Source organism: Condylura cristata, unplaced genomic scaffold, assembly GCF_000260355.1.
Source record: "Condylura cristata isolate star-nosed mole 26May11 unplaced genomic scaffold, ConCri1.0 scaffold00046, whole genome shotgun sequence".
NCBI classification, from domain to species: Eukaryota; Metazoa; Chordata; class Mammalia; order Eulipotyphla; family Talpidae; genus Condylura; species Condylura cristata.
Window position 1 is genome coordinate 159,741 of NW_004567147.1, and position 27,386 is coordinate 187,126.

At 46.8% G+C, this 27,386-nt stretch overlaps 2 protein-coding genes across 2 annotated transcripts in view; one reads left to right on the forward strand and one right to left on the reverse strand.

Moving 5' to 3' along the window:
• Window positions 1–2,563, forward strand: part of TRIM10 (tripartite motif containing 10) — an 8,015-nt gene extending 5,452 nt beyond the window's left edge. Inside the window, exons 6-7 of the mRNA XM_004694745.1 lie at window positions 1,078–1,110; window positions 2,046–2,563. Of these exons, the coding sequence (XP_004694802.1) occupies window positions 1,078–1,110; window positions 2,046–2,563 (551 nt within the window). The remainder of the gene's footprint in view (window positions 1–1,077; window positions 1,111–2,045) is intronic.
• Window positions 2,564–11,327: 8,764 nt separating this feature from the next.
• On the reverse strand, window positions 11,328–27,146 carry TRIM40 (tripartite motif containing 40). The gene is made up of 5 exons (XM_004694714.1): window positions 26,802–27,146; window positions 14,171–14,278; window positions 12,299–12,418; window positions 11,989–12,011; window positions 11,328–11,517 (listed from the first exon to the last, which is right to left on the reverse strand). Exons 1-5 carry the CDS (start codon window positions 27,144–27,146, stop codon window positions 11,328–11,330), a joined length of 786 nt encoding a protein of 261 aa, XP_004694771.1.
• Between the last annotated feature and the right edge of the window lie 240 nt (window positions 27,147–27,386).

Genomic DNA, 27,386 nt, shown 5'->3' on the forward strand with positions numbered 1-27,386 from the left:
GAAGTACACTGCTGAGGTGAGCAGTGGGCCGGTCAGGAGAGGTCTGCTGTGCCCTGTGGGTCACCCCCAGGACCAGGCATGGAACTCATACTGAAGCAGCTATAGCCAGCTTGCAGTGCTGTGTCCTAACCCACTGTGCCACCAGGGAGGGCCCTGATATGAAAAATATTTAAGCAAAAAATTGAAAATCATTCAACAAGTCTTATCAATTGGCATTAAACAATCTAAGAAATAATGATTAAGAAAATCTGTCATTCTCAAGAACTGAAAATATCCACAGAGGCATTCGTAACATGAGATAATGTTTTGGTAATGAACACTGATAGTAAGAACCAGCAGCATTTCCCTGCCCTGTGGTAACTGGCTTCTGTCCCTCCTCCTCCCCTTACTTCCTCCTAGCCAGTCTGGTTCTCAGAGTGGGACTGCCCCTTTGGGGGCTGTGCTTCTCTTTGCCAGAATAGGGAGTGGTGCACAGAGAGGGTGTGGCCGGTTTGAAATGAGATCAGGAATGTGGCTCTCTGTCAACACCTCCCGTCCCCCCACATGACATCATGGACGAAGCCACCTTTTTTCTAAATGGCCCACCCACAGAAATATCACCCTGATGAGCTTCCTTCACAGTCTGCTTCCTGCAAGTACTCCCTGGCAGTGAAGAACTTCTCTGTAAACAGAGACTGGCCTTTGACTAGCACCAAAATTATGTCCGAGCAGAGTGAGAAATATGAACCCACTTACCATCCAGTCAGCAGGTGTTTCTTGAGCATTTACTATGTCCTGGGCTCTACACTGTACACCAAGAATGGAGGGTGAGCAGGCAGATGTGGTCCCTCCCACTCAGAGTTAGGGACCCCAAAGTGGGACTCCCAACCAACGAGCAGTATTAACACCTCCTGAAACTTGTCAGAAAAGATCTCTGCCCCGCCCCATGTGAATCAGACATGTGTGAGCTTTAGCAAGTGCTCCAGGGCACACTGATACAGAATCATAGGTCGAGAGGGGCCTGGTTCCTCATTACTGAGTGTTCTATAATTTTGTGAAATTAAGTAAATCACATCCTGTTTTATTTTCTCTTTACAGAAAAGCTCAGCTTTGAGTTGGACTATGAGCCAGGTGAGTAGCGTGCACACACACACGCACACACACACACTGCTTCCTCTGTAAGTCCTTCCAGAGAGCCCTGAAGAGCTGGCAAACACACCCAGAGCTGGCAGGAATCTCACATTCTGATCTGCACGTGATGAGAGGAGAGAATAGGACAAGGTCTATCAGGAGAGACTTCTGGGATGCTGGGAACTATCAGGGTTTAGAATCCCTCAGAAACTTCTACTCCCTCTCAGGTGCTGTTTCCTAGGTGAGACTTAAGAGGGTGGGCATGTGGGTGGGGAAAGAACGTGGGAATGGACTCCATTCCAGGCAGGTGCCCAGACTCCCAGGGAGGTTAAAGCACCCTGGGAAGGAGCTCTGCTTCTCGAAGGCTTTAATTTTTCTTTTGTTTTTAACTGTTTAGAATTAGCAAGGCAGAATAAATTACCCCAGGAGAGCCAGGAGCCTGCCAGGAGCAAAGACTGACTATTCATGAGTCATTAAGTGCCTGGGGAGAAATGGTGAAGTTTGGACCAAGTGGGAGAATGCCATTGCCTGCCCTGGGAGATAAGAGATATGCAGGGAGCTATGTTTCAGCGGGAGGAGGCGTCCCCAGCAGCCGCACACCCTGGCAGGCCACCGACGGGGACAAGGTGGTCCCTGGAAGCCTACACAGAACGGGGCAGAGCAGGGGTATCCGGCTCCCAGGGCTTGGAGGCAGACACTAACGTGTGCTCAAATCTGCTGCCATCCTGGTAGCAAATGCGGGTTCCGTCTCAGGGCTGAGGTGAAGGCTGACAGTCTATTTCCGGCAGCTTCCCAGGTAGCTATCTGCGCGGCTGGTCCCATCGGCCCTGGCATTGTTATTATCATGCCAACATGCAGCATCCTGGGGAGCTCTAGGCCTTTCCTGAGGGTGATACCATGTCTGCTGACCTGTCCCTTTTGGTTTTTCCCCACAGCTCAGATCTCTCTAGACCTCCAGACTTCTCACCCCAAGCTGCTCCTGTCCGAGGACCTCCAGCGGGCTCGGTTCTCCTATAAATGGCAGAACTCGCCAGACAACCCTCAGCGTTTTGACCGGGCCACCTGTGTCCTGGCGCACGGTGGCTTCACGGGGGGCAGACACACGTGGGTGGTGAGCGTAGACCTGACCCACGGGGGCAGCTGCACCTTGGGCGTGGTGAGCGAGGATGTGAGGCGGAAGGGGGAGCTGCGCATGCGCCCTGAGGAAGGGGTGTGGGCCGTGAGGCTGGCCTGGGGTTTTGTGTCGGCCCTGGGTTCCTTCCCCACGCGGCTGGCCCTGGAGGAGCAGCCCCGGCAGGTGCGCGTGTCGCTGGATTATGAGGTGGGCTGGGTGACCTTTGTCAACGCTGTCACCCAGGAGCCCATCCACACCTTCACCGCCTCCTTCACCCAGAAAGTCTTCCCCTTCTTCGGACTCTGGGGCCGAGGGTCCAGCTTCTCCCTGACCTCCTGAGATGTATAATTCCAGTGTTGTAAGAGAGGATCTTATGGACTTGACCCCAGGTGGGTCACCTGGAAGATCTGGAACATCAGAGGATGTGGTGGAGTCAGGATCTCGGCTGCCCTTCCCTCAGTGCCCAGAGGATGGCAGGGAGTCTGGGGACAGTGCTGCTGCCAGCTCCACTCACCACCAGCCCCCCACATTGAAACAACCATGAGAGGAAGGAACATCCGATTTGGGGCCGGAAGACCCCATTCTCAACCCAGCCTGTGAATCACCCAGTTGTATGATCTTAAGCAAAGCACCTCTCACCTCTCTTCAATTTGTTGCTGTTATTATTATTAGGTTTCATTTTACTCATATCCTCAGGAAACATTTATTGTGTGTTAGCTATAAACCAAGCAGTATGGTAGCTACTGATGTTATGAAATGGACAGAAGAAAATGTGTCCCATATATAAAGGAGCCAATGGGAAGAGACATGGAGAAGAAATGACAACTCAGTCTGATGTTGTGAGAAAGGTCTGACCTGATATCAGTGTGGGGGTGTGACCCGGCCTACGGGCGTGGGAGGGGAATGAGTTGGGATGGCTTTCTGAAGTCTGTTTTTTTAAAGATCTATTTATGCATATAGGTACTGGGATACAGGCCAGAGGTGTGAGGGATCAGAAGATTCACCAGAGACAGAATGGGGAGCAGAACATGCAGAGTGACTGAAATACACTGCTGAGGGGAGCAGTGGGCAGGTCAGGAGAGGTCTGCTATGCCATGTGGGTCACCTCCCCTGCCTGGAGTCGAACTCATGCTGCAGTGGCTGCAAATCACTTCTTAGTGCTGCGCGATAATCCGTTGCACCAGCAGTCTTCCTGAAGTCTTAAAGATGAGTCTGGTGGTTGAGGGAAAGAAGGAAGGAGCAGCATGGGAAGAAGGAGCAGCAGAAAATTGGTGGTTGATTTGTGACCCATGGGACGCTGGGTCATGTCCATTGTCCCCAATGTATGCCCCCAAGTCTGATCCCCCTCAGTGCCTCCTGACTCCTGGGAGTGTCACACCTAACTGAAATGAAGATTTGGGGTCTTGGTGTGAGGGGGACAGGGAAACTTGAGCATAAACTGCGATACAAAGACCACACTCAAGTCCTCTGGAAGTTCTTCCTGATCTTCTGATCGCCAGCTGAGGTGGCAGAATGAGATGGTGGAAAGGGATGAATCTCTAATAGCTCAACCGTGGGGGCAGTGACAGCACCCTTGAGCTGGGTGGAAGAATCTCAGGTAGAGGAAGGGGACGAATTGGGTGACCTATGACCTTTGACCCAAAAGGTTGAGACTGTAAGGCTATCAGATGTGTGATATGAGGGACAGGTGGAAGAAAGGCGAGGATTAGGGATTTGAAGATCTATGGATTTGGAGTGAAGAGCTCTGGAAAGAGCTATTTTTTTTTTTTATCTAAACTTACCTTTCACTGGCATACTCTTTAACATTATCTCTGCTTATTCTGCTCAGATATAAATTCAAAAGTTCTATCATCTTCCTACTGGAGCCGTTGGAAAGCTTGAACCACTCAGGGTGCAGCCTCCAAGGGAGAGGATTCAACCTGTGGAGGCCCAAGTTTAAAAGCTGCCATTGCTCTGCTCCTTCTGAGTTCAACAGGTAGAAAACACATGAAGGTCGGGAGGCAGGAATTGTGGAGGGGCTGAATTATTCCCCCTGGAGTGCTTAGTATTTCGTATGAAATGTTGCATATTAAGGTAGGCACACACATATCCCTATTAGTAATATAATATATCCAGAGTCCCCAAACCTAAGAGCCCTCCAAAAAGTAGATTGTCTTATTGTTTTTTTTCCTATTTGTTTGTATTGGTTATATTCTGGGTCTTTTAAAATGGGTCTTATAGGCGTCCATGGTGGCCTAGGGGTTAAGTCTCAGTGTCATCACCCCTATATCTGAGTTCCATCCCCTCCAGGGAGCTGATCCACATGGCGCAGCAGACCTCACCTGTCTTGCCCGCTGCTCCCCTCAGTCAATCTGCCTGTTCTGCTCCCCACTCTGTCTCTGGGAAACCCTCTTACCGACACCCCTGCCCCCCTAAACTGGCACCTCTAGCCTATACCTGAGTTCTTCTATGCAAACAAGTAAATAAATAATAAAATGATTCATTCAAAATAAAAATGGTTGTTAGCCTCTAGGGTAAAACTGTATGAAGATCCTGCCCAGCTTGAAGGCTTTACATTTATGATGGCACTTAATCTCGCTAATGCTATGAGATAACTCCTATTACTAATCTGATTTTGAGATGAAGAAAGATGCAGTCTAGTGAATTTTGGTTAGTTGTTTAGCCAAGATCATGTAGCCAGGATTTTAATCTATGTCTGACTCAAGACTCAATCACTTCCTTATTTAGAAATAGGTACTCTATTGGCTACACATCAATATACAAAAGATACTGTTTCATTCCTATATGCTAATCATGAACTGAAAAAGAAAGAAATCAAGCAAACAATCCTATTTAAAGTACCATCAAAAAGGCCCTCCCTGGTGGCGCAGCGGGTTGAAGCGCAGCACTGAGAATCTGAAGCCACTTCCGCATGAGTTCGATTCCCGCCTGCCGCCTGGTGACCCACATGGCGCAGCAGACCTCTCCTGACCCGCTCGCTGCTCCCCTCAGCAGTGTTCTTTGCCAGTCGGCCTGTTCTGCTCCCCACTCTGTCTCTGGTGAAGCCTCTCACCGCCCCTGAGCCTCTGGCCTGTACCCCAGTTCTGTATGAATAAATAAATAAATCTTAAAAAAAAAAAAAAAAAAAACCCTAAAGTACCATCAAAATGTACCAAGTAAGGGCCCTCTCTGGTGGCACTTTGGCTTAAAGCACAGCACTGGGAAGCTAGCCGCAGCCGCCTCAGCACAAGTTCGATCTCTGGCCTCAGAGATGACCCACATGGCGCAGCAGACCTCTCCTGACCCGCTCGCTGCTCCCCTCAGCAGTGTTCTTTGCCAATCGGCCTGTTCTGCTCCCCACTCTGTCTCTGGTGAATCCTCTCACTGCCCTACACCTCTGACCTGTACCCCAGTTCTGTGTGCATAAATAAATATTTTTTAAAATTAAACTTTACCTGTATCAAGTAGGAATAAATCTAAAAAAGAAGGTAGACGATCTATTCCATAAAATATATAAGAGATTGCTAGGGGGCATAGAAGACACAAGGCCTGGCTTGAGGAACACCAATTAGTCCTCTGGACTCTGCACTCTGGACTCAGCACCAAGCTCTGTGAACTCCATCCTTCATCCCATGTGACAGAGCACATTGGTGCTTCCTACATCCATCACGCAGCTGCCAGCAACCACGCTGATGTGCCAGACCACTCTGCATTTCCCCACCCCCTCTCGCCTATATAACAGAGAGGGGGCCATGGATTCCTATGAGCTGACCATTCATGGGCAACTGTGACCTATTTACAATGTGCAGACCACGGCTGAGCATTCCTTTACTACCTAGAGAGTATAGCCCAAGGCAGGCCTGAGATGACCGGAGCCACTGTTGACCTGATTATGTGACCATCTCCATGGCAGTCTCAGGATAACTCTGCCTGTGATCACATCGTACTTTGCTGATGCAAATGTCTTTTGACGTATGGTCATGATGTGCCCTTCCCTGTCCCTCATCAAATTTTGTCCCCCATTCCTATCCCACTTTCCAGACCTTATTTCTCAGACCACTGTTGCATGATCGGCTTTTACTAGCTGTGTGATTTCCATACATGGCACAAGAACTTCTGCTCAAGTAGCAGCGTCTGGCCTTGCAAACCTGCTCCAGACTGCTGCATCTCTGATCCCCTTTCTACTGCCAAGTGGCAACAAAGTTCCTGTTGCAAGAAGGAAATGGAAAGAGGTTTCCTACTGTGGATTGGAATAATTAACTTTATTAAATGGCCTCTTGCAAAGCAATATTGAGATTAAATGCAACCTTATGGAAATTTCAGTGGACTTGTTCAAATCAACAAAGCAAACATTACTGAAACTAATAAGGAGCCACAGAAGACCCCAAATGGCCAAAGCAACCTTAACAAAAAAGAAAAGGAATGAAAATATCACATATCACACTCCCAGTATGGTATTGGAAAAACACACACACACACACATGCATACACACAACTGAGGGTCCAGGGCCCTCTCTGGTGGCTCAGCGGGTTAAAGCATAGTGCTAAGAAGCTCTCCACAACCACTGCAGCATGAGTTCGATCCAGCCAGGGAGCTGACCCACATGGCCCAGCAGACCTCTCCTGTCCTGCCCACTGCTCCCCTCAGCAGTGTATTTCAGTACATTTGCCTGTTCTGCACGCCCCCATTTTTTATCCCATTCCCTACTCCACCCCCATAAAATGTCTCTGGCATATAGCTGTTCATTATTATTATTATTTTCTCCCCTGCTCCTTTATATTCCTGCTATGAGTGAAATCATCAGGTATTTTTCCTTTTATTTCTGGCTTATCTCACTAAGCATGATCCCTTCCAGCTCCATCCATGTCGCTGCAAAAAGCATGTGTTTATCTTTTTGGTTGCTGAGTAATATTCCACTGTGTATATGTACCACACCTTTTTAATCCAATTATCTATTTTTGGGCATTTGGGTTGATTCTATGTCTTTCCTATTGTGAATAAAGCAGCAATAAACATGGGGGTGCAGGTGTCTTTTTGAATGAGTGTTTTTGTGTCTTTTGGGTAGATACCTAGGAGTGGGATTGCTGGGTCGTAGGGAAGCTCCGTGTTTAGCAGTTTGAGGAACCTCCAAACAGTTTCCCATAATGTACTCGTTTGTATTCCCACCAGCAATGCAGGAGAGTTCCTTTTTCTCCACATCCTCGCCAACATTTGTTGCTGCTAGTTGTTTGAAGATGTGCCATTCTCACTGGGGTGAGGTGGTATCTCATTGTGGTTTTAATTTGCATCTTATTACAAGTGATGTTGAACATTTTTTCATATGCTTGTTGGCCATCTGCATTTCCTCTTTGGAGAAGTGTCTTTTTAGCTCTTCTCCCCATTTTCTGGTGGAGTTGTTTACTATATTTTTGTTGTGTTTCATGAGTTTTTGGTATATCTTTGTGCTCAATCCTTAATAGCTAGTTTTGTGTGAGAAAAATTTGTTCCCAATCAGTGGGATGTCAATTTGTCTTTTGTAATGTCTCTTTTGCTGTATAGAAGCTCTTTAACTTGATATAGTCCCATCTATTTATCCTTTCCTTGGGTGCTGTATCTTCAAAGACGTTACTGAAGTGTATGTCTTATAGAGTGAAGCCATTAACTCTTATGGGTGGTGCCCCCTACAGGGGGGAGCATGCCAGGAAAATGCTAAAAATGGGGTGAAGCAATGGAAAATGTATATGAGACTAAAAATACAGGCCTGAAGAGCTCTGTGTACATGCATGAGAGAGAGCTCTCCACTCAAGAGAGGAGCTCCATGCACGGGAGAAAGCTGAGAGAGAGAGAAAAGCTGTAAAGGGAGTGGCGGCTGCCAAGGCGGAGGAGACTGGAGCCTGGCGTCATGCTATAATGCGTGAGTGTGGACATTTGCTGGGTAATTCCGCCACTACAGCTGCTGAATATCGTTTGTCTGGTCTGTGCTGGTGCATCCTGGCAGCCCACGGAGCAGCTCCTGTTGCATCCTCTGCTGGGTCTGTGAATCAGGTCCTGGTCTAAGCCTTAATAGTCTTGCAATTTTGTAAAGGTGAAGAACCCAGACAGTAACCGGTAAATTCTTTCAGCGAGGAGCCTTGGCAAGCATAGTATCAGGTATAGGGGTGTGAGGCACATCTGAGAAGGGGTGAAACTACTCCCCCAAGTGACATGCAACTCCAAACCAATACTACCTCAATCGTTAAAAATTAATAGGCGCCCTCGTGGGTCCTGGTGACCACTCTCCCCCGGAAGCCTCGGATTCAGAAAGACAGCTAACACTTCTTACACTGACAAGTCAAACTGTGCGCAGTAAAAATATCCTATTGTCCTGTCAGTACTTGCTCCTGGGGGGATTTTGCTCCCCCAGGTGTGGAGTCCACATAGAGGAAGTGGATAGATCCTCAAACATGAGGACTTGAGGGTGGAGCTGGGTGAGCTCCAGGCTGTGCCTGTCATGAGGTCTGGACTCGGGATTTCCTCTAAAATGTAGAGACCCTAGGTTCCCAGTCTCCCTCATCAGGTCTCCAAAGGAGTGGTGCACACTTGTGACAGCTGTAAGTTTACACTCAGTCCTGTCCCAGCTACACTGTAGCAGCTCTTTCTATGAAGACAGAGACTCATTAAAATTACTTCAAATAAAGGAAAGTTTATTGGAACAACATATGTATAAATAAGGAACACCGTTTGCTAAGAAGCTCTGGCAAGGTGGGGGGATTGGTGGAGGGGTCACTGTAGGAAGAAGTGGAGACTCAAAAGCTGTTAACAATAATGGCATGCTGCTGGTAACACAGAGCTCATTCTGGCCAGTCACAAATCTTTTTTTTTTTTTAAAGATTTATTTATTTATTCGTACAGAACTGGGGTACAGGCCAGAGATGCGGAGGGTAAGAGGATTCACCAGAGACAGAGCAGGGAGCAGAACAGGCAGATTGACGAAGTACACTGCTGAGGGGAGCAGCAGGCGGGTCAGGAGAGGTCTGCCGCGCCATGTGGATCTCCTCCAGCGCAGGCGGGGATTGAACTCATGCGGAAATGGCTTTAGCTTCTTAGTGCTGTGCTTTAACCCGCTGCGCCACCAGGGAGGGCCAGCAGCAAATCTTTTATGCATTAATTCATTTACCTCACAAACACCCCAGGAGGTAGGTACTATTATTGAAGGCCCGTTTTTACATGAGAGCTGAGGCCTATGGAGGTGGGGCCATAGCAGTGGCACACACTAGACACTAGTGACACATGGGTGCAGATGGCTTGACTCCCAAGTCCCATTATGTAACACACTCCTGTATGTTGTCCTTCCAGGAGCTGGGAGGAAGAGGTCTTGAGGGCCGAGTAGCCTCAGAGGCCGCATTATCATACATCAGATCTATCGTGTGGCTCTGCTTTGCTCTGCTATTTGTGTACGAGGCTCATTGTGGATGTAGTTTGAATTTTCAAGGGTGTCTGATTGCTCAGATAATTATTCTGGTCCTTCCTTGGTGAGAGCACGTTTGGAGACCACATCACAGACTCGGCTGGTCAGCCGTCTGATGGACAGAAGCCCGCCTGGCCTAATCATGTGTAGTCATCTGGAGCAGGGTGGGCCAGGCAGGGCCAAGCCCCTAAAAGCTTCCTGAACCCTGGAGCTCATCTGTCTCCTTCCACTCTGGCAGGATTCTTTTGGACAAATCCTTGTGTGACGTTAACCCAATCAGGACAAGGAATTGTTAGTAGTCACCTCCAGGGGTGTGATTTCCTTGGCTAATGTCCTGTTCTTAGATTTGGGGTCTCATGTTTCTGTGACACCTACAGCTTCCCGCTTTGTCTTTCTGAGCACATACGAAGCTCCTCTCCTTCCTTTCTCCCAAACCCCACTCATAACTTCAGTTTACCTGGCACTGAGGGGACACTTATTACCTCAGTTCCTTGAGGCAGGTAATGAAGCTGAAATGAGTCCGCTACTTAGGTTCTCACAGAGCTCTATGCAATCAACGTGTTTACTTAGCTGGATTCTCATCTGCTGGCTCAACTGGGGAAAAATTCTCTTGCAAATTCACTTATGCTGTTAGTGGAGTTAATTTTCTTGTAGCTACAAGTTGAGAGTTCTGTTTATTTTTTTAAAGATTTATTTATTTATGCATTGGGGTACAAGTCAGAGGTACAGGGGATGAGAGGATTCACCAGAGACAGAGTGGGGAACTGAACAGGTGGATTGACTGAAATACACTGCTGAAGAGAGCAGTGGGCGAGACGGGAGAGGTCTGCCATGCCATGTGGGTCAGCTCCCTGCTTGGGGATTGAACTCATGCTGCAGTGGCTGCAGAAAACTTCAGTGTTGTGCTTTAACCCCTTGCACCACCAAAGAGCCCTTAAGATTTATTTATTAATGCATACAAGAGCCGGGGTATAGGCTAGAGGTGCAGGAGGAGGGGGTGAGAGGATTCACGAGAGACAGAGCGGGGAGCAGAACAGGCAGATCTACTGAAATACACTGCTGAGGGGAGCAGCAGTTAAGACAGGAGAGGTCTGCTGCACCATGTGGGTCAGCTCCCCAGCTGAAGATTGAACCCGTGCTACAGTGGCTGCAGAAAGTCTCATAGTGCTGTGCTTTAACCCCTTGCACCACCAAGGAGGCCCAGGTTCTGCTTCCTGTTGGCTGGAGGCTGGAGGCTGCCCTCAGCTTTTAGCGGCTGCCTGCTGATCCTTGCCAACGGGTCATTTCATTAACAAATCCCTCTCCCCAGGAGAGTCTCAGAGTGAGTTTGCTAGAAAGGAGCATCCCATACAATGTAACAGGTCACTGAAGTGACATCCCAGCCCCCTTGTCATGTAACATAACCCAGTCACACGAGTGCTATTCCATGTCCTGTGCATAGAGTATAACCCAATCATGGAAGTGAGCCCTCCACCCTTGGCCCTGTATCACTACTGAGCAATGGAAGTGACGTCACATCCCCTCTGCCGTATTCCACTAATTACAAACATGTCACAGTTTCTCTTTTCAAGTGAGAAAGATCACACAGACAACACTGAGGGGTGAGGGTGTGGGGGGCCTGCTCTAGAATCTGTCCCCCCCACAAAAGCAATGACTTGGGGACCAGGTGTGTTACAGACACCAGGTGCTGCAGGACTTCAAGGAATGTTCTTCCCATTGTCCGGCTCCATGGGTAAACGTATCCTCGCCACTGGTGAGCGGATGCCACCCAGGTACCTGAGCACTCCAGTTTTAATGAGACTGGGAGAGATGGGCGCTCCCATCAGTTCCCAGGCAGTAGGTAGGTCTTGGATCCCGACCCCTGCAGTGCAAGCCACAGACATGAGCCTGGTTCAAAAAGAGGCTGTAGCTCTCGTCCAGTCCTGGGGTTGCAGGGCCAGGCACCAACCAAGTCATGGCTGTAGGGCTGAGGAGGAAGCCGGGCTCAGGTGCGGATGGGGTTGCAGGTGCATTGGGTAGACATAATGGGGGGCCGCACAGGTTGGAGGAAGGAGACTGAGGTGAGTCTGAGGTGAAGTGGCCCCAGGGTGAATTGGTGAGAGCAGTTGAGGATGGCTAAGGAAGTGATTCACTGATTCTTTTCTGTCTTGGGATAAATAGCCTCTAACAGCGAAGCACTCCTAGAAACAAAGAAACCCTTAGTGGACAATGCTGAGTGGCCTGCTGGCCAGGTAGTGAAGTCACGCGTTAATGGAGCAGTGGCCCTCCAGGACCCTGATACAGGTGAGTGTGTGTGTGTGTGTGTGTGTGTGTGTGTGTGTAGGGATAAGCACATGTGGAAGGTGGGCTGGGTCGTACCTGTCCAACAAATCACTGGCATCCTAGGAGAGAGAAAGGGTGGGGGTCACATCAGTTCTCAGCTTCCTGCCTCCTTCACATTCCCTCCCAGTATACCCCTTGCTGGATGCCACAGGGGCGTTTCCTGTGAACCAGAGGGGATAGCACCCCTGTTTGCACCCCACCCTGCTGCAGTTGCATTGTGCAGCTCTGGACAAGCCACCACCACAGTTCACAGAAAAGCCTCTTCCACCCCCCAGAAGAGGCCACAGGTGGGCTGCCCATGGTGTGGGAGGACCCCAGTCTCTGGGAGGTGCCTTGGGGCACGTACCTTCAGCTTGCTGGCGTCCAGCTCCTTGGCCATCCTCTCCATAACAGTGACTAGGATGTCCAGCTCTTCTTCCGGGGTTCTGGGTGCCTCTGCTGGTACGTCCTCTGGCTGGTCCGGCCACTGGTGATGTTGGGGGAAAGGATGTCCTGCAGGAACTCCCCAGGTGTTGTGGGCCCCACCCCACTCCAGACCAGAGCCATCAGGACAGGGGAAACTACAGATCCCGTGTCATCATCGCGGAAGGGCGGATGCTGGGAGCTGAGGTGAAGCTAAGCAGCCCGGTTTGGTATAAACCAGACACGTGGGCCTCGGAGGGGGCCTGTTCCTCCTGCATCCCCTGACCCTCCTGCTCCTCTTGGCTTTTGGCTCTCACCAGCTCTCAGCAGCCACTGGGATTCCAAGTTGGTGGAACTGGCAGTGGTCCCCAGGAAAAGGGGAAGTTCCAGGTTCCCTGCCCCACCCAGAGGAGGGTGGAGCTGAGCAGAGAAGAGAAAGAATCTGAAGAAGGAGGAAGCAGGATGGAGGCCAGGAGACCTGAGGAAGCCACATGGAGCAGAGAGACATGTGAAGAAACTTTGCTTGCTTCCTGGTCCTAGACTGGTTGAAAGAGATGTGGGTGAGCGGCCCTTGGGGAGATGACTATGGCAGTGTTTATATTGATTTTGATTTTACTCTTTTCCTCCCAGACTTGTCTGGCCATGTCTGACCCTTTTCCATGGTCCCGGCCAGAAGGTGCTTTAGTCTAGTGGCAACTTTCAGGCCTTGCTTTGGACCAACCCCTTTTGGGTTGACTTTTGCCTATGAGGGGAAGGGTAACTTCAGGTGTTTGATTTAGAAATTATATTCTTTGCCTTTTCTGTGTTGTATACTCATTGTATTAATGTTCCTTTCCATTAAAACTCCTATGTCTTGTATTGATGCGGCAGATGGCAGAACCTATTTAGAGCAGGCAGGTTTGGGGGCTCAGGGGTGTCCCTCTCTCCCTGCCCTGTAACAGTAGGATGAATTTACCAATTTATCTCCCGGAAATATTCATTTCCTCATTTCCCGTATTTCTGTAAATAAGCCCTTCATTAACCTTTGTGTGTGCCTGCACTTGAGTCTTACTGTAAGTCACTTTAAGCGCACGGGTGAGGACCCGCAGTCAGGCACCCACTTCATAGTGGGGGCTGCCCTGTCACATTGAGAGAGGGTGTCTGGCTATCTGCTGGCTCTGTGTTGGTTGTCTAGCTCAGCCTCCAGCCTGTGGGTGCCACAGTCTACCTGAAGCTACAACGAAGAACACCCTTAAGTTCAATGTCAGATGTCTCCCTCTGGCCCTTCAGTCTGAGTACTATGATGGAGAATGTGGCCTTCCCAGTCTCTTCCCCTCAAGGCGTTGCTTCTGCCACCACAGGTCACAGACACTTCCTGTCCCTACTTCACTTCCTTACGAATATTTACAGAAGCCGGTGGGCACCCATACCCACACCCATGCAGCTCTATTCTCTCACTATCCTTTCAGGTTGCAGGGTGAGGAGAGACCCCCACATGTAGTTGAGCGAGAGCCACAGAAAGCTAGACCATTAACGACAGAGGCAGCAGTGTGCAGACTGAGGAGAAACTGTCAACTAAGGAGCCGCTGGCCTCCTTTGTTCCTCCTGGCAGCCAGGTGGAGCAGGTGGGCTGTGGCTGAACATGCGAACCACAGGAGGGCCTTTACATGCCTTAGGTCACTCGGCCAGTGAACCCCAAAGCTGAGCCCAGCACCCAGGTTTCCAGCCTCCAGGACACCAGCCTCCCACCCCACCCCCCATCAGACTTCCCCAGGGGGACAGATGGTCAGAATTTGGAACAAGAGCTGTGAGACCCCGAGGTCCCCGCAAATCCCACCTGCACAGTCTGCTGTTTCTCCTCCTCCAGAGCCCTGGGCTGTAGCTGTTCTCTGTTGAGATCCCCCAGGGCCTTTCTGACCTTCCTGCTCTTGCGGGAGAGTCGTTCCTAGAGAAAGAGACACACCTGCTTGTCAGACTGGGGGTGAGGTGGCATGGGCTGAAGCCCTTCCCTAGAATGGTTCCCAGATGAAGCTAGAGTCAGTGTCTGCCTACTCTCCAGAGCCCCTGAGCTGCTGTGCATTCGGAACATGAGAGGTGCTTAATGGCGAGCAGTGGAGGAAAAGCAATGCGCATTAGTTCTTATACAAACCAATTAGTTTTTATACAAAAATAATACAGTAACTCTTCACTTCGTTTTTGGATGTTTCCCCTCTACACCTATAAGCTATGTGCTGGTCACTAGCAATTCTTATTGTTACACATCAACAAATGAAGCCAGTCTGGAAAGAGTGACGTACAGCAAAGATGAAAAACCTCTGTGCCAGCCCCCACCCTGGCAGGTTAGGGGGCAAAGCCCCAGCCCACAAGCGCTTGTGAGCCCCAAACTTAGACCACTGTGTGTGTCAGTCAAGGTGACTCTGAAGTTAAGGGTATCATGAATAATTTCAACTTCTAAAGATTTGGCTTTCAAGTAGGCCAGCGATGTTCATACAGAAACAGACCTTTGATCAAGGTGGGAGAAAGGGGCTGGGTGGAGGGAATGTCAACAAATGACTCTGGAAACATTTTTGTTAGTTACAAAATGTATTTGACCTTAACCAAAAAAAAAAGACATAGAAAGCACAGTCTTAAAACAGCATACTGTTTTAAGGTACTGGGCTCCCCTGGTGGCACAGGGGTTAAAGACAGCACTAGCAAGCTACTGCCAGTCACTGCAGCACGAGTTCGAGGCCTGGCCAGGGAGCTGACACACATGGCACAGCAGACCTCTCCTGACCTACCCACTGCTCCCCTCAGTGATGTATTTCAGTCAATCTGCCTATTCTGTCCCCCACTCTCTCTGGTGAATCCTCTCACACCCCTGTGCCTCTGGCTTACATCTCAGTTCTTGTATGCATAAATAAATAAATCTTAAAAAAAAAAAAAGACAAACTAGTATGATACCAGTACAAAAGTCAATGGAAATGGCAGGTGAAAGCACATGAGGACAGACCCATGTTACAAAAGAAATTAAAAAGTCAAATGCTGCCCTCCCTGGTGGTGCAGCAGGTTAAAGCACACTAAGAAGCTAAAGCCACTTTGGCATGATTTCGACCCCTGCCTGCCCCGGAGGTGACCACATGGTGTGGCAGACCTCTCCTGACCCACCTGCTGCTCCCCTCAGCAGTGTGCTTCCTCAATCTGCCTGTTCTGCTCCCCACTCTGTCTCTGGTGAATCCTTTCACTGCTCCTGCACCTCTGGCCTGTACCCCAGCTCTGTATGCACAAATAAATAAATATTAAAAAAAAAGTCAAATGAAGTATTTAAATCAGTGGGAGAAGGGGTAGAACCTGGAGAAGATGGTATTGAAAAAAACTGGCTTGTTATAATAAGGAAAAATAAAGGTGAGTCCTAACCTAGAATCATAGTGAAGGTAGATTCTGAGATGACTAATGTGTAAGAGGTAAAACTACACAGTTATTACAAAATAATGTCAGACAACACATTTGTAGCCTGTGGGTAGGGAAGGATTTCTTCAAACAAAAGTATAAGCCATGTGGATATTACTTAATTTGATTACACAGAAGTGAAATATTTCTGGTCAATGACACCACCATGGACAAAATTTAGAAGTAATGACAGACTAGATGATGTCTTTCATGTCTAAAACCAAGCAGAGACTGAAAGGTAGATACCCACAATAATTGAAACCTACAAATAAATAAGGAGACAGGAACCCAAGAGAAAATTTTGCAGAGTATGAACATTTACAAGCATACCTCAGAGATATCATGGGTTTGATTCTAGACCGCAGTCTCAAAGAAAATATAGCAATTAAGTGAGTCACACGGTTTTTTGGTTTCCTGGTATTTATAAAAGTTATATGAAATTGTAGTTTATTAAGTCTGCAATAGCATACTTAACTGCATATTTTCTTTTAAGATTTATTTATTCATACAAAATTGGAGTACAGGCCAGAGATGCGGAGGGTGAGAGGCTTCACCAGAGACAGAGCAGGGAGCAGAGCAGGCAGATCTACGAAGTACACTGCTGAGGGGAGCAGTGGGCGGGTCAGGAGAGGTCTGCCACGCCATGTGGATCTCCTCCAGGGGAGGCGGGGATCGAACTCATGCGGAAGTGGCTTAAGCTTCTTAGTGCTGTGCTTTAACCCGCTGCGCCACCAGGGAGGGCCCTTAACTGCATATTTTCTAAAGAAATAATGTACATACTTTCTCTAAGTATGACTGACACAAAGTGAACACATGTTGTTGGGAAAATTATCAACAGTAGACTTGCTCCACAGGGGTTCCACAAAACTTTCATTTAAAATAAAATTTAGCGCCAGAGGCCTTCCTGGTGGCAAAGAATTAAAGCCTTAGTGCTGTCAAGCTATCACCAGCCACTGTGGCATGAGTTTAGTCAGGAAGTTGACCCACATGGCGCAGCAGAACTCTAGTCTTGCGAGCTACACCCTTCAGCGGTGTATTTCAGTTGACGGACCTGGTATGCTCCCCACTCTGTCTCTGGAAAATCCTCTCACCCCCACACCTCTGGCCTACACCCCAATTCTTGTATGCATAAATAAAAATAAATCTTTAAAAATAACTCAATGTCAGTGAAGTGTTGTGAAGTCTGTGAGGAATGCCCGCAATTCACAGAAGAGGGAAGAAGAACAACTAAAGAGACGATGAGTCAATGGCCAAACTTATCAGTGATCAGAGAAATAGTGAGTAATAAAAAATGAAATGAAAAAGTATTTCACAGCCATCACATTGTTACAGGACAGGGAGAGGGGCACCACTGAACCCCAAACCTGCCTGCTCTAAGTGGGTTCTGCCATCTGCCGCATCGAGACAAAACATATAAAACTTTAACGAAACTTTAAATACAATGAGTATGAAACACAGAAGACAAAGAATGTAACTTCTAAATCAAACACCTGAAGTGACCCATCCCCTCGTGGGCTAAAGCCCACCCAAAAGGGATTGGCCCAAAGCAAGGCCTGAAAGCTGCCACAAGACTAAAGCACCTTCTGGCCGGGACCCATGGAAAAGGTCAGAAATGGCCAAACAAGTCTGGGAGGAAAAGAGCAAAATCAAAATCAATATAAACACTGCCATAGTCACCTCCCTACAGGTATCTCACCCACATCTGCCTTCACCAGTCCAGGGTCAGGAAACAAGCACGGTTTCTTTATCACATGCTTGCTGCTCCATGTGGTTTCCTCAGGTCTCCTTCTTGTTCTCCATCCTACTTCCTTCTTTTCTATCCAGATTCCTGTCCCTTCTCTCTTTTTTCTCTGCTCAGCTCCACCCTCCTTCTGGGTGGGGCAGGGAACCTGGAACTTCCCTTTTTCCTGGGGACCACCCTGTTACAACATGAACAAGAGTTAGGCAACTGGACAAGCCTGGGGTGGGGAGTCTTTGTATCCTCTGCCAGTCTGGAGACACCTAGCGGACTCTCCTCTGTATCCAGAGGCCCTGCCCACCCCAGAGAGCTCCTCACTTACGTGCAGAGGAAGCACATAGCATACAGGAACAGAGAGCTGGAATCCCAGGAATGGGTGAATAACAGGGACAGATGCCCACCACAGGAAACTATGTAGCTGTCAGAAACAAGGGGTCGTGTGACAAGCAAGACATGGAACGATCTTACAGTCCTGGTAGATTCACCTGAGGGGAGAAATTCTACATTTAAAAAAAGAAGGGTCCCATAGCATGGAAACAAACTGGGAGAGGTGGGTTGGAGGGGATGACTTTGAAAGTGCTTTATGGCCCTCCTTTCTGTGGATGAACTCAAGGTCAAAGGTCGGTGGGCCATAGAGGAGCAAGAACATTTGGCAAACAAAAAACTCGGTGAGCAGAGAGACAATGACAAGTAAGTCATTAAGGCTCTGTCGGGCACTGGGTGTTACCCGCAGGCATTTCCCAGCAGAGAAGGAGAGATATAGCAGCCAGAGGAATGGGAGCAGTAACTGGCCATGGGTTCCACTCATGGTCTTGATGGGAAAAGGGAAGGTGGGGTTGGTTTAGGGAGCTGTTTGTATGAGCAAGTTCCGGTCTCTCAAACTTACACAAGCAAACCAAGCTTTCCTCATTTGCACAACTGAATTTCTCCTGCGAATACTCAGTTCCTGCTGTCTTCAGTTCTGGCTCAGCCCCTTGACACTTCAGTCACCTGCTTAGTTTCTCATTACTCTTGAAACTTCTCAGCCCTGGTCGCCAGTGAGCTCCAGAATAAAATCAGAGATGCAGTCCTCTTGAAACAGGGTGGTCCCTAGGAAAAGGGGAAGTTCCAGGTTCCCTGCCTCACCCAGGAGGAGGGTGGAGATGAGGAGAGAAGAGTAGAGAAGAGAAGGAATCTGAGGGGGAAGGAAGCAGAATGGAGAGCCTGAAGGAGACCTGAGGGAGCCCCATGGAGCAGAGAGACATGTGAAGAAACCGTGTTTGTTTCTTGGCCCTGGACTGTGTGACACAGATGTGGGTGAGAGAGCCGGGAGGTGACTATGGCAGTGTTTTTCTTGATTTTGATGTTGCTCTTTTCCTCCCAGATTTGTCTGGCCATTTCTGAACCTTTTCGATGGGTTCTGGCCAGAAGGTGCTTTAGTCTTGTGACAGCTTTCAGGCCTTGCATGGGGCCAACCCCTTTTGGGTGGGCTTTAGCCCACGAGGGGATGGGTAACTTCAGGTGTTTGATGTAAACATTACATTCTTTGTCTTCTGTGTTGTATACTCACTGTATTAAAGTTCCTTTCCATTAAGCTCTTATGTCTTGTCTTGATGTGGTAGATGGCAGAACCTATTTAGAGCAGGTAGGTTTGGGGGTTCAGGGGTGTCCCTCTCTCCCTGCCCTGTAACACTCTCAGGCCTCCTCCTCTCGGAGGTAAACTTACTTTCCACTCCCACCCCATGGTCCCTGCCCCCACCTCACCTCCTTTCTGAACTTACAGAGGGGGTTTCGTTTTCTATTTCTGGATGTCTGCACAACTATGTTTGTTGCTGCACTATTTACAATAGGTAAGATATGGAACAATCTAAATGCCCCAAAACTGGGTCAAGAAGAAGTGGTATATATATATACACAATGGAATACTGCTCAGCAATCGGAAAAGATAAACCCATGCCATTTGTTTCAGCATGGATGGAGCTGGAAGGGATCATGATCAGTGAAATAAGCCAGAAGGAAAAGGAAAAATACCGGATGGTTTCACTTGTAGGGGAAACACAGGGAAGCCAAATAAGGAATTAGAAAAAAAATAATAATAAAAAACCCAAGCTAGCAGGCCTCTAGAAATCCACCTAGAAGGTGTCAGATCTTGTCATAATTCCCAAACCAGAATCAACCTGGAGAAATCAAGCTCATCATCCCCTCCCTTACTGTCTTCCTCGACAGACTACTCTTGACCCCATGTTTCTGCCATTGGACACAGCATTCTTCTGCCAGCAATCTGAACTCTCGTGTTTTCCTCTTTTAGAGACATCTGTGTTACTTTTCTCTTCAAAGTGGCTTTTATGACCAAAGATAAACCCAAACTCCCTAACCCAGATCTCAAGCTCTCTCCACCTAATCCTTTTCGCCTCTCCCACACCCGGCACTCTGTGCCAGGCAGACAGAACAGCTCGCTGTTGCCTCTACCTGCCCGTGGCACTCCCTGTTCATGGCCCCCCTGGTGCTCCCCTCTGCCAGGAGTGATGTCGATATCAGCCTATCAAAATCAGGCTTTCCTAAGATCCAATTCAAAAAGCCACATTCCTGATGTCTTGTGTAGTTTAAAAGTTAATAAAGAGGTTAAGGTCAACTTCAAGCTGTACAAATGAAAACAGAAAGCAAAGATAACAGCAATAAAGATAAATGCATGAACTAATCAAAGATAAGGCAGAGTTATTATTTGTAACCTTCAAAGTAGGTACACGTCCCTTTTTTTTTTTTTAAAGATTTATTTTTTTATTCATACAGAACCGGGGTACAGGCCAGAGATGCGGAGGGCGAGAAGATTCACCAGAGACAGTGGGCAGCAGAACAGGCAGATCAATGAAGTACACTGCTGAGGGGAGCAGCGGGCTGGTCAACTCATTTGTTTTTGCATTAAAATAATAATTTAGGGGGTGTAAAGTACTCAGAATTAAAATCTACAAAATTTTTATCTTTCTAAAATAAAATTCAGGAAAAAAAGATAGGGCAAGGCCTATTTAGTCTTAATAAGTTATTTTTTAAGTTTGTTGGGACTTTTACATCAGATAAAATGTGATTTCACGCTTTAAAATTTGACCAAAAAGAGAGTAAGTAGTAATGAAACCTAGCAACCTTAAAATTCCTTCCCAAGTGACTTACTAACAAAATACATAAAAGAAAAAGTAGCTAACCGACTAAAAATTATCTTTCCCTGATATAGTCACCACCAAAATAAAAGTTCCTAAAATGTGGATGGAAATGTTAGTACCCATCATATCTCGTGAGGAAAATGGTGTTTATGACTAAACCTGGCAATGTCCCTGTGGTCGTGCATTTGGAAAATGTCAGAATATTAACTGAAAGGATATACAAGTCACTTGAATATGAAAAGCATCAATTGTGAAAAATGGAACCTTGTAAATTATACAGCATCCCTCAATATGAGACTTAAAGACAACATCTGATTCATTAACAGAAAAGAAAGCACTTAACAATACATCTTCCCACTGTATCTTTTTTTTTTTTTAAGAGTTATTTACTTATGCATCTAAGAGGTAGAGTGTGTGTTGGGGGTAGGGGTGCAGGGAAGGGTGAGGGGATATTCATGAAAGACAGAGTGGGGAGCAGAACAGGCAGATCTACTGAAATACACTGCTGAGGGGAGCAGTGGGTGAGACAGGAGAGGTCTGCTGGACCGTGTGTGTCAGCTCCCTGGCAGGGCATCGAACTTGTGTTGCAGTGGCTGCAGCTTCATAGTGCTTCATAGTGCTGTGACTTAATCCCTTACACCACCAGGGAGACTCCCTCCTCCCCGCATTGGTTTAGAAGTAAGTAAGTCTCCCAAAAGTCATATTTTTTTAATGTCAATACATTTAATGAAGTGATTTTCCCTTTGTCAAGGAAAGGTTTATGAAACTTAGGAACATTGCGTAAGAAAATTCCTCTAGAAAGGTAGCAAAAGTAACAGGTCACAAAAGATTATTATATGGCAAAGTTGCTGTTAAAATTAAAAATAAACTATAAAACAAAACTGTATTAATTTAGAATAGAAAAGATAATAGATTAAGTTAAAAAACTCTTTATTTTATACTACAAAGCCATAATAATCAAAACTGCATGGTACTGGAATAAGAATAGACATACAGACCAGTGGATTCGAATAGAAAACCCAGATATAAACCCACAAGTTTATGGACAGCTGATTTTTGACAAAGGAGCAAAGAAGATACAATGGAACAAAGAAAGTTTGTTCAGTAAATGGTGCTGGGAAAACTGGGAAGCTACATGCAAAAAAAAATGAAACTAGATCACTGCCTCACTCCATTTACAAAAATCAAGTTGAAGTGGATTAAAGACCTAGACATAAGAACGGAAACCATAAAATACCTGGAAACAAACATGGGCCAAACACTACACGACATACACTTCAACGACATCTTTAAAGACCCAACTTTAAAGACCCATCTTTAAAAAACCCAACACCACAATAGTGAAGGCAAAGATAAATAGATGGGACTACATCAAGTTAAAGAGCTTCTGTACAGCAAAAGAGACATTACTAAAAACAAACAGACAGCCCACTAATTGGGAAAACATTTTCTCACACAAGAGTAGTGATAAAGGACTGATCACAAAAATATACGGAGAACTGATGAAACTCAACAAAAATAAACAACCCCATCAAAAAATGGGAAGAAGTGCTAAAAAGACACTTCTCCAAAGAGGAAATGCAGATGGCCAACAAGCATATGAAAAAATGTTCAACATCACTCGTAATAAGGGAGATGCAAATTAAAACCACAATGAGATACCACCTCACCCCAGTGAGAATGGCACATCTTCAAATAACTAGCAACAACAAATGTTGGCAAGGATGTGGAGGAAAAGGAACTCTCCTGCACTGCTGGTGGGAATGCAAACTAGTACAACCACTATGGAAAACTGTTTGGAGGTTCCTCAAACTGCTAAACATGGAGCTTCCCTACGACCCAGCAATCCCACTCCTTGGTATCTACCCAAAAGACACAAAAATACTGATTGGAAAAGATATCTGCACCCCCATGTTTATTGCTGCTTTACTTACAATTGGAAAAACATGGAAGCAGCCCAAATGCCCAAAAGTAGATGACTGGATTAAAAAGATGTGGTACATATATACAATGGAGTATTACTCAGCAACCAAAAAAAAGAAGCACATGTCTTTTGTAGCAACTTGGATGGAGCTGGAAAAGATCATGCTTAGTGAAATAAGCCAGAAAGAGAAAGAAAAATACCAGAAGGTTTCACTCATAGCAGGAGTATAATGGACCAGGTGAGAAAATAATAATAATGAACAGCCATATAGCAGAGACATTTTGTGGGGGTGGAGTGGGGAATGGGATCAAAAATGGGGGGGGGAAGTGCATGGGACTATGGTGATGGCACATGGGTGACTTGGTGATGGGAAACCCACGGGGATTACAATTGAGATGAAAAAAAAAATGTACAAAATGATGTAAAAATAAACTGTTTAAAAAAAAAACCTCATTATTATAAAAGTTTATGTCAAACCTGAAGCAACACATAAATGCAGAAATGTCTCACTGTCACAGAAATGTTTTAGGGACAACTGGATACTAGAACAAACAAAATTAACATTTATTTATTCTTCACACAGAAAGGTCAATTAATCTTTTAAAATGAAACAGAACAGTATAGTTATATCAGATTAATATCTGAATAAGACACAGATAATATATATATATATTTAAAAATAGAGAAGATTTATGAAGTGCTCAAATGCAATAAAAAAGAAAAGAAATAACGGGAAAAAAATTAGATGTTAATAATAACTTACCTAGCTTATCATCCAAAAGATAACTACTGTGGTGTAATCATATCAAGAGCATGCCTTGATTCCGGGGCTAAAGGTAGATGGTAATATTTTAACTGGAAAAAAGCCTCACTGGCAGAAAATTGGGTCAAGCATAATGGTAGTCACTATTACACTGAGGAAACCAGCAAAATACAGTAAACTGATTGACATCGATATGGATTAGGCTGTGAGAAAACAAAAAGACTCTAGCCTTGCCAAAGTGTTAGTCTTTCTGGTGTGTAGAAAGGGGTTACATTATTCCTTTTAAAAGAACACAATTTAGGGCCCTTCTTGGTGATGCAACAGGTTAAGTCTCAGCACTACACAGCTATCCATGAAAACTATCTGCAGCCACTGCAGCAGGAGTTCGATCCCCAGTCAGGGAGCTGACCCACATGGCACAGCAGACCTCTATTGTCCTGTCCGCTGCTCCCCTCAGCAGTGTATTTCAGTAGATCCGCCTGTCCAGCTCCCCACTCTGTCTGGTGAATCCTCTCATCCCCTGTACCCCATTTCTTGTATGCATAAATACATCATTTTTTAAGGACACAATTTGTAACACTTAACTTGCAAAAAAAATTTTTTTAAAGATTTATTTATTTGTGCATACAGAACTGGGGTACAGGCCAGAGACTCAGGGGTGGTGAAAGAGTTCACCAGAGACAGAGCAGGGAGCAAAACAGGCAGATCAACAAAGTACACTGCTGAGGGGAGCAGCGGGCGGGTCAGGAGAGGTCTGCCACGCCATGTGGTCACCTCCGGGGCAGGTGGGAATCGAACTCATGGGGAAGTGGTCTCAGCTTCTTAGTGCAGTGCTTCAACCCACTGTGCCACCAGGGAGGGCCTTAACTTGCAAAATTTCATTTAAAGAAATAGAGATGTGGTGAGAAATACACAAAAGTCCCATGACATCAACATTTGCCAACACACTCAGGGTCTGCAAAATTGAATCCTGTTTATCATCACCCCTTCAGAAATTGCTCCAACTCCCTCGTCTCTGCTCTGCCTCTCAGGGCTACTCCAGATCCATATCATTTTTAACTTGTCTGTTCTCAATTGGCTTCATGAAATGCATTCAACCTTTAACTTTTCAAAATGCAAATGGGTGCTCGATACTGCCTGCCAATTTCTCTCAAAGGTTCACTTTCCCATACAGCACCACACCTCCTTTCTTTTGAAACCTTCTGATTTCCCACCTCTACCCACGCTGCTGGTATTCCTTCCTCGTGTATATCGTCATATAATGAGGAAATTACCAGAACTCTCCAGCCATGTCCTAAACTGCAAGGCCTCCCACACCTGCACACACCTGCACACACTTGCTTTTGTTCCCTGCAGTTGCCATTGAAGCACACCTCCTTCAGGCGGGTAGTCACTTGTCTGCCTCTAGCTTACCACAGCATGCCATTCTTTCAGCATCTAGAACACCTCTCCCCTTGTTTTTCCTCCCCTTTTGGGGTTCTCTTGTACCTTACTGGAGCATCTCTCTCCTGAGGGAATTGCATCAATTCCTTTGGATTTAATTATCATCTTTATGCTGATGGTCCCCCATTCTAGCTTCTGGGAATACTACCCCAGACTTTCTTCAAAGATCCAGATGTCACATCTGGCTGCATATCTAAGATCTGACTTTGAGTTGCCTAAACTTGGGCTAACTTGTCCTATCTGTAGTTTAACCTGCCATTCAAACCAGTTCTCTCCAGCCCTTATCTTTCCCTCTCCATCCAGTTCCTCAAACCAGAAACTAAAACCCATGAAGTCATCTTTGATTCTTTCTATTCCCTCACATCACTACTGCTCCATGAGCATATTCTGTCAATTCACACTCTCATTATAAACTCTTTCAAAGATAAGAAGACTGCTTCAGACAGGCCTTTGCTGAGCTGCCTTTCTGCCCGGACTTCACATGACTGGTCTCTCTTCTGAGTTTCAGTTGCGATGTCACCTCTTCCAGGAACCCTCCCCAACCATTTTCACCCGTCTCAGACCTTGGTGTTTTTTTTTTTTTTGTCTCAGCTCATAAAAATCTTGCCTTTTTTTTTTTTCTGTTTGTTTCCCTCACTAAACTGAAAAATCCCAGCAATAAGGGCAGTACTCTTGTCCACCCATCGCCTTCCATTTATTATAGTTCCTAATACATAGCAGGAACTTATTTACCTCTTTCTTAAATGAACAAAATGTAAGGTCTAGGCAGTCAGGGCAAGGTTGGGCTGGGAACCTTGACTCTGGGGCTGTTACTGTCTGCATACCCGGGGCCTCCTAACCTTGAGCCTCCTAAAGTCTGGGAACTACCTGCAATCTGGGAACTGATAAGCGTCATTGATGAATCAGTTTCTGAAAAAGCAGCTTCCATGCCCTAGAAAAGTTCATCTGTGTTCCCCAGCGTGTGAGATTCTCTGACACGCCATGAGAGGTTGCTGAATCTCATCCAGGAGCACAATAAAGTTCCTGCCTATCAGAAAATTTGCCTGGATCTCCATCTCTTAAATGTCCCGAACCTTTCCCAGATATTGTTGTTATTATTTTGTTTTTTGTTTCCTATCATAAAGATAGACCTAAGGACAATAGTCATTCATCTTTTTTATACTTCTCACAATGCCTCGTGCAACATCCTACACAAAGCACAGGCCTGAATAAATCATTGAATGAATGAATAGATTTCTCCATCTCCTGTCTGGCCCAGCAGTGGGAGGTCTTCCTTCCTCTCCTGTGGTACCCGGAGGGGAGGAAGTTAGAACGCGGCCTCTTTGGCTTTCTGACATTTCTATATCTTCCCATAGTGACTCCAAACTAGGCTCCCTACTTTTTCATCCTATATCATAGTGTCTTCTCCAAAGATCAATTATCTAAAAGAAGACTGGAAATTTATCTTTAATTATTGGATAGAAAGACATGATTGTAAACGTATATGTCAATTTTCCATCCTATCAAATATTAACTGGGTTGGGGAGATGGGGGAAGGTTGGAATAGTGATACTAAAGTTAATTGACAAAATGAATGTAGATGAATAGTGACAAAGACTCTGAAAAACTATTGTAAGGGTTCTAAGACCCCCTGAACATTAAAACAAAATGTAGAGGGATGGTGTTTAAAATGGTTTGACTCATAGGCAGAAATAGCCACTGCAGCATGAGTTCAATCCCTAGCCAGGGAGCTGACCCACATGGCCCAGCAGACCTCTCCAGTCTCACCTGCTGCTCCCCTCAGCAGTGCATTTCAGTCCATCTGCCTGTTCTGCTCCCCACGCTGTCTCTGGTGAATCCTGCCACCCCCTGCGCCTCTGGCCTGAACACCAGCTCCAGTGTGCATAAATAAAAATAAATCTTTTTTTTTTTTTTTTAAGAAAGAGTCCCCAATAAACCGAAGCAGAAGAAGTGTTAGTCACTGAGCCCCAGCCTGGGGTAGGGCAGAGCGGTGCAGAAGGGCGGTGGCAGGAGCTGGCTGTGGAGACCCCGCCTTACCTTGTAGTGGCTGATGGCCTCTTCAATGGTCAGCTCGCGGTGAGACTCGTGCTCAGGGAACTTCTCGCATTCCTCACACAGCAGAAGTCTGCTCTCCTCACAGAAGCAGCGCACCTTCTTCTGGTGGATGTGGCAGGTGTAGCCTGTCCCCAGCACGCCCTCGGAACAGGGCTTCCGGCAGACAGGACAGCAGAGGACTCCAGACTGGGAGGCCTTGTCCACGTGCTGCGCCAGGCACGCCTGGCAGAACAGGTGTCCGCAGGCAGTGCGCACGGCCCTCCTCAGGCCCTCGCGGCAGATGGGGCAGATGTCCTCTTCATGGCCACTCTCCCGCAAAGGGACCATGGCTTCTACTCCACACCACAGTCCTCTGTTACAGGGCCTCCTTCTCTCCTGGGGCTTTGGCAGGCCTGCAACACAGACAGTCCAGGTAGGGTGGCCCAGATGGAAGGAGGGTGGCCTTGGAGTGGCAGACCCAGCCCACCAGTCCCAGGTAGCTGCTCCTCTCTGTCGTTAGAGACATGGCTTGGCCCGCGCTAGCCTGAGTCCATGTGAGTTTTAGAAACATCTCATCAGCACTATTTT

Bases quoted from the DNA above. Each gene is read 5' to 3' on its own strand.
- TRIM40 (XM_004694714.1), bottom strand. From the start codon at position 27,146: ATGGTCCCTTTGCGGGAGAGTGGCCATGAAGAGGACATCTGCCCCATC. The intron at 12,419-14,170 runs GTGGGATTTGCG...CAACATCACCAG, and splicing joins AGAAACAGCAGACTGTGCAG to TGGCCGGACCAGCCAGAGGA. The intron at 11,518-11,988 runs GTACGACCCAGC...TTTTTGAACCAG, and splicing joins GCCAGTGATTTGTTGGACAG to GCTCATGTCTGTGGCTTGCA.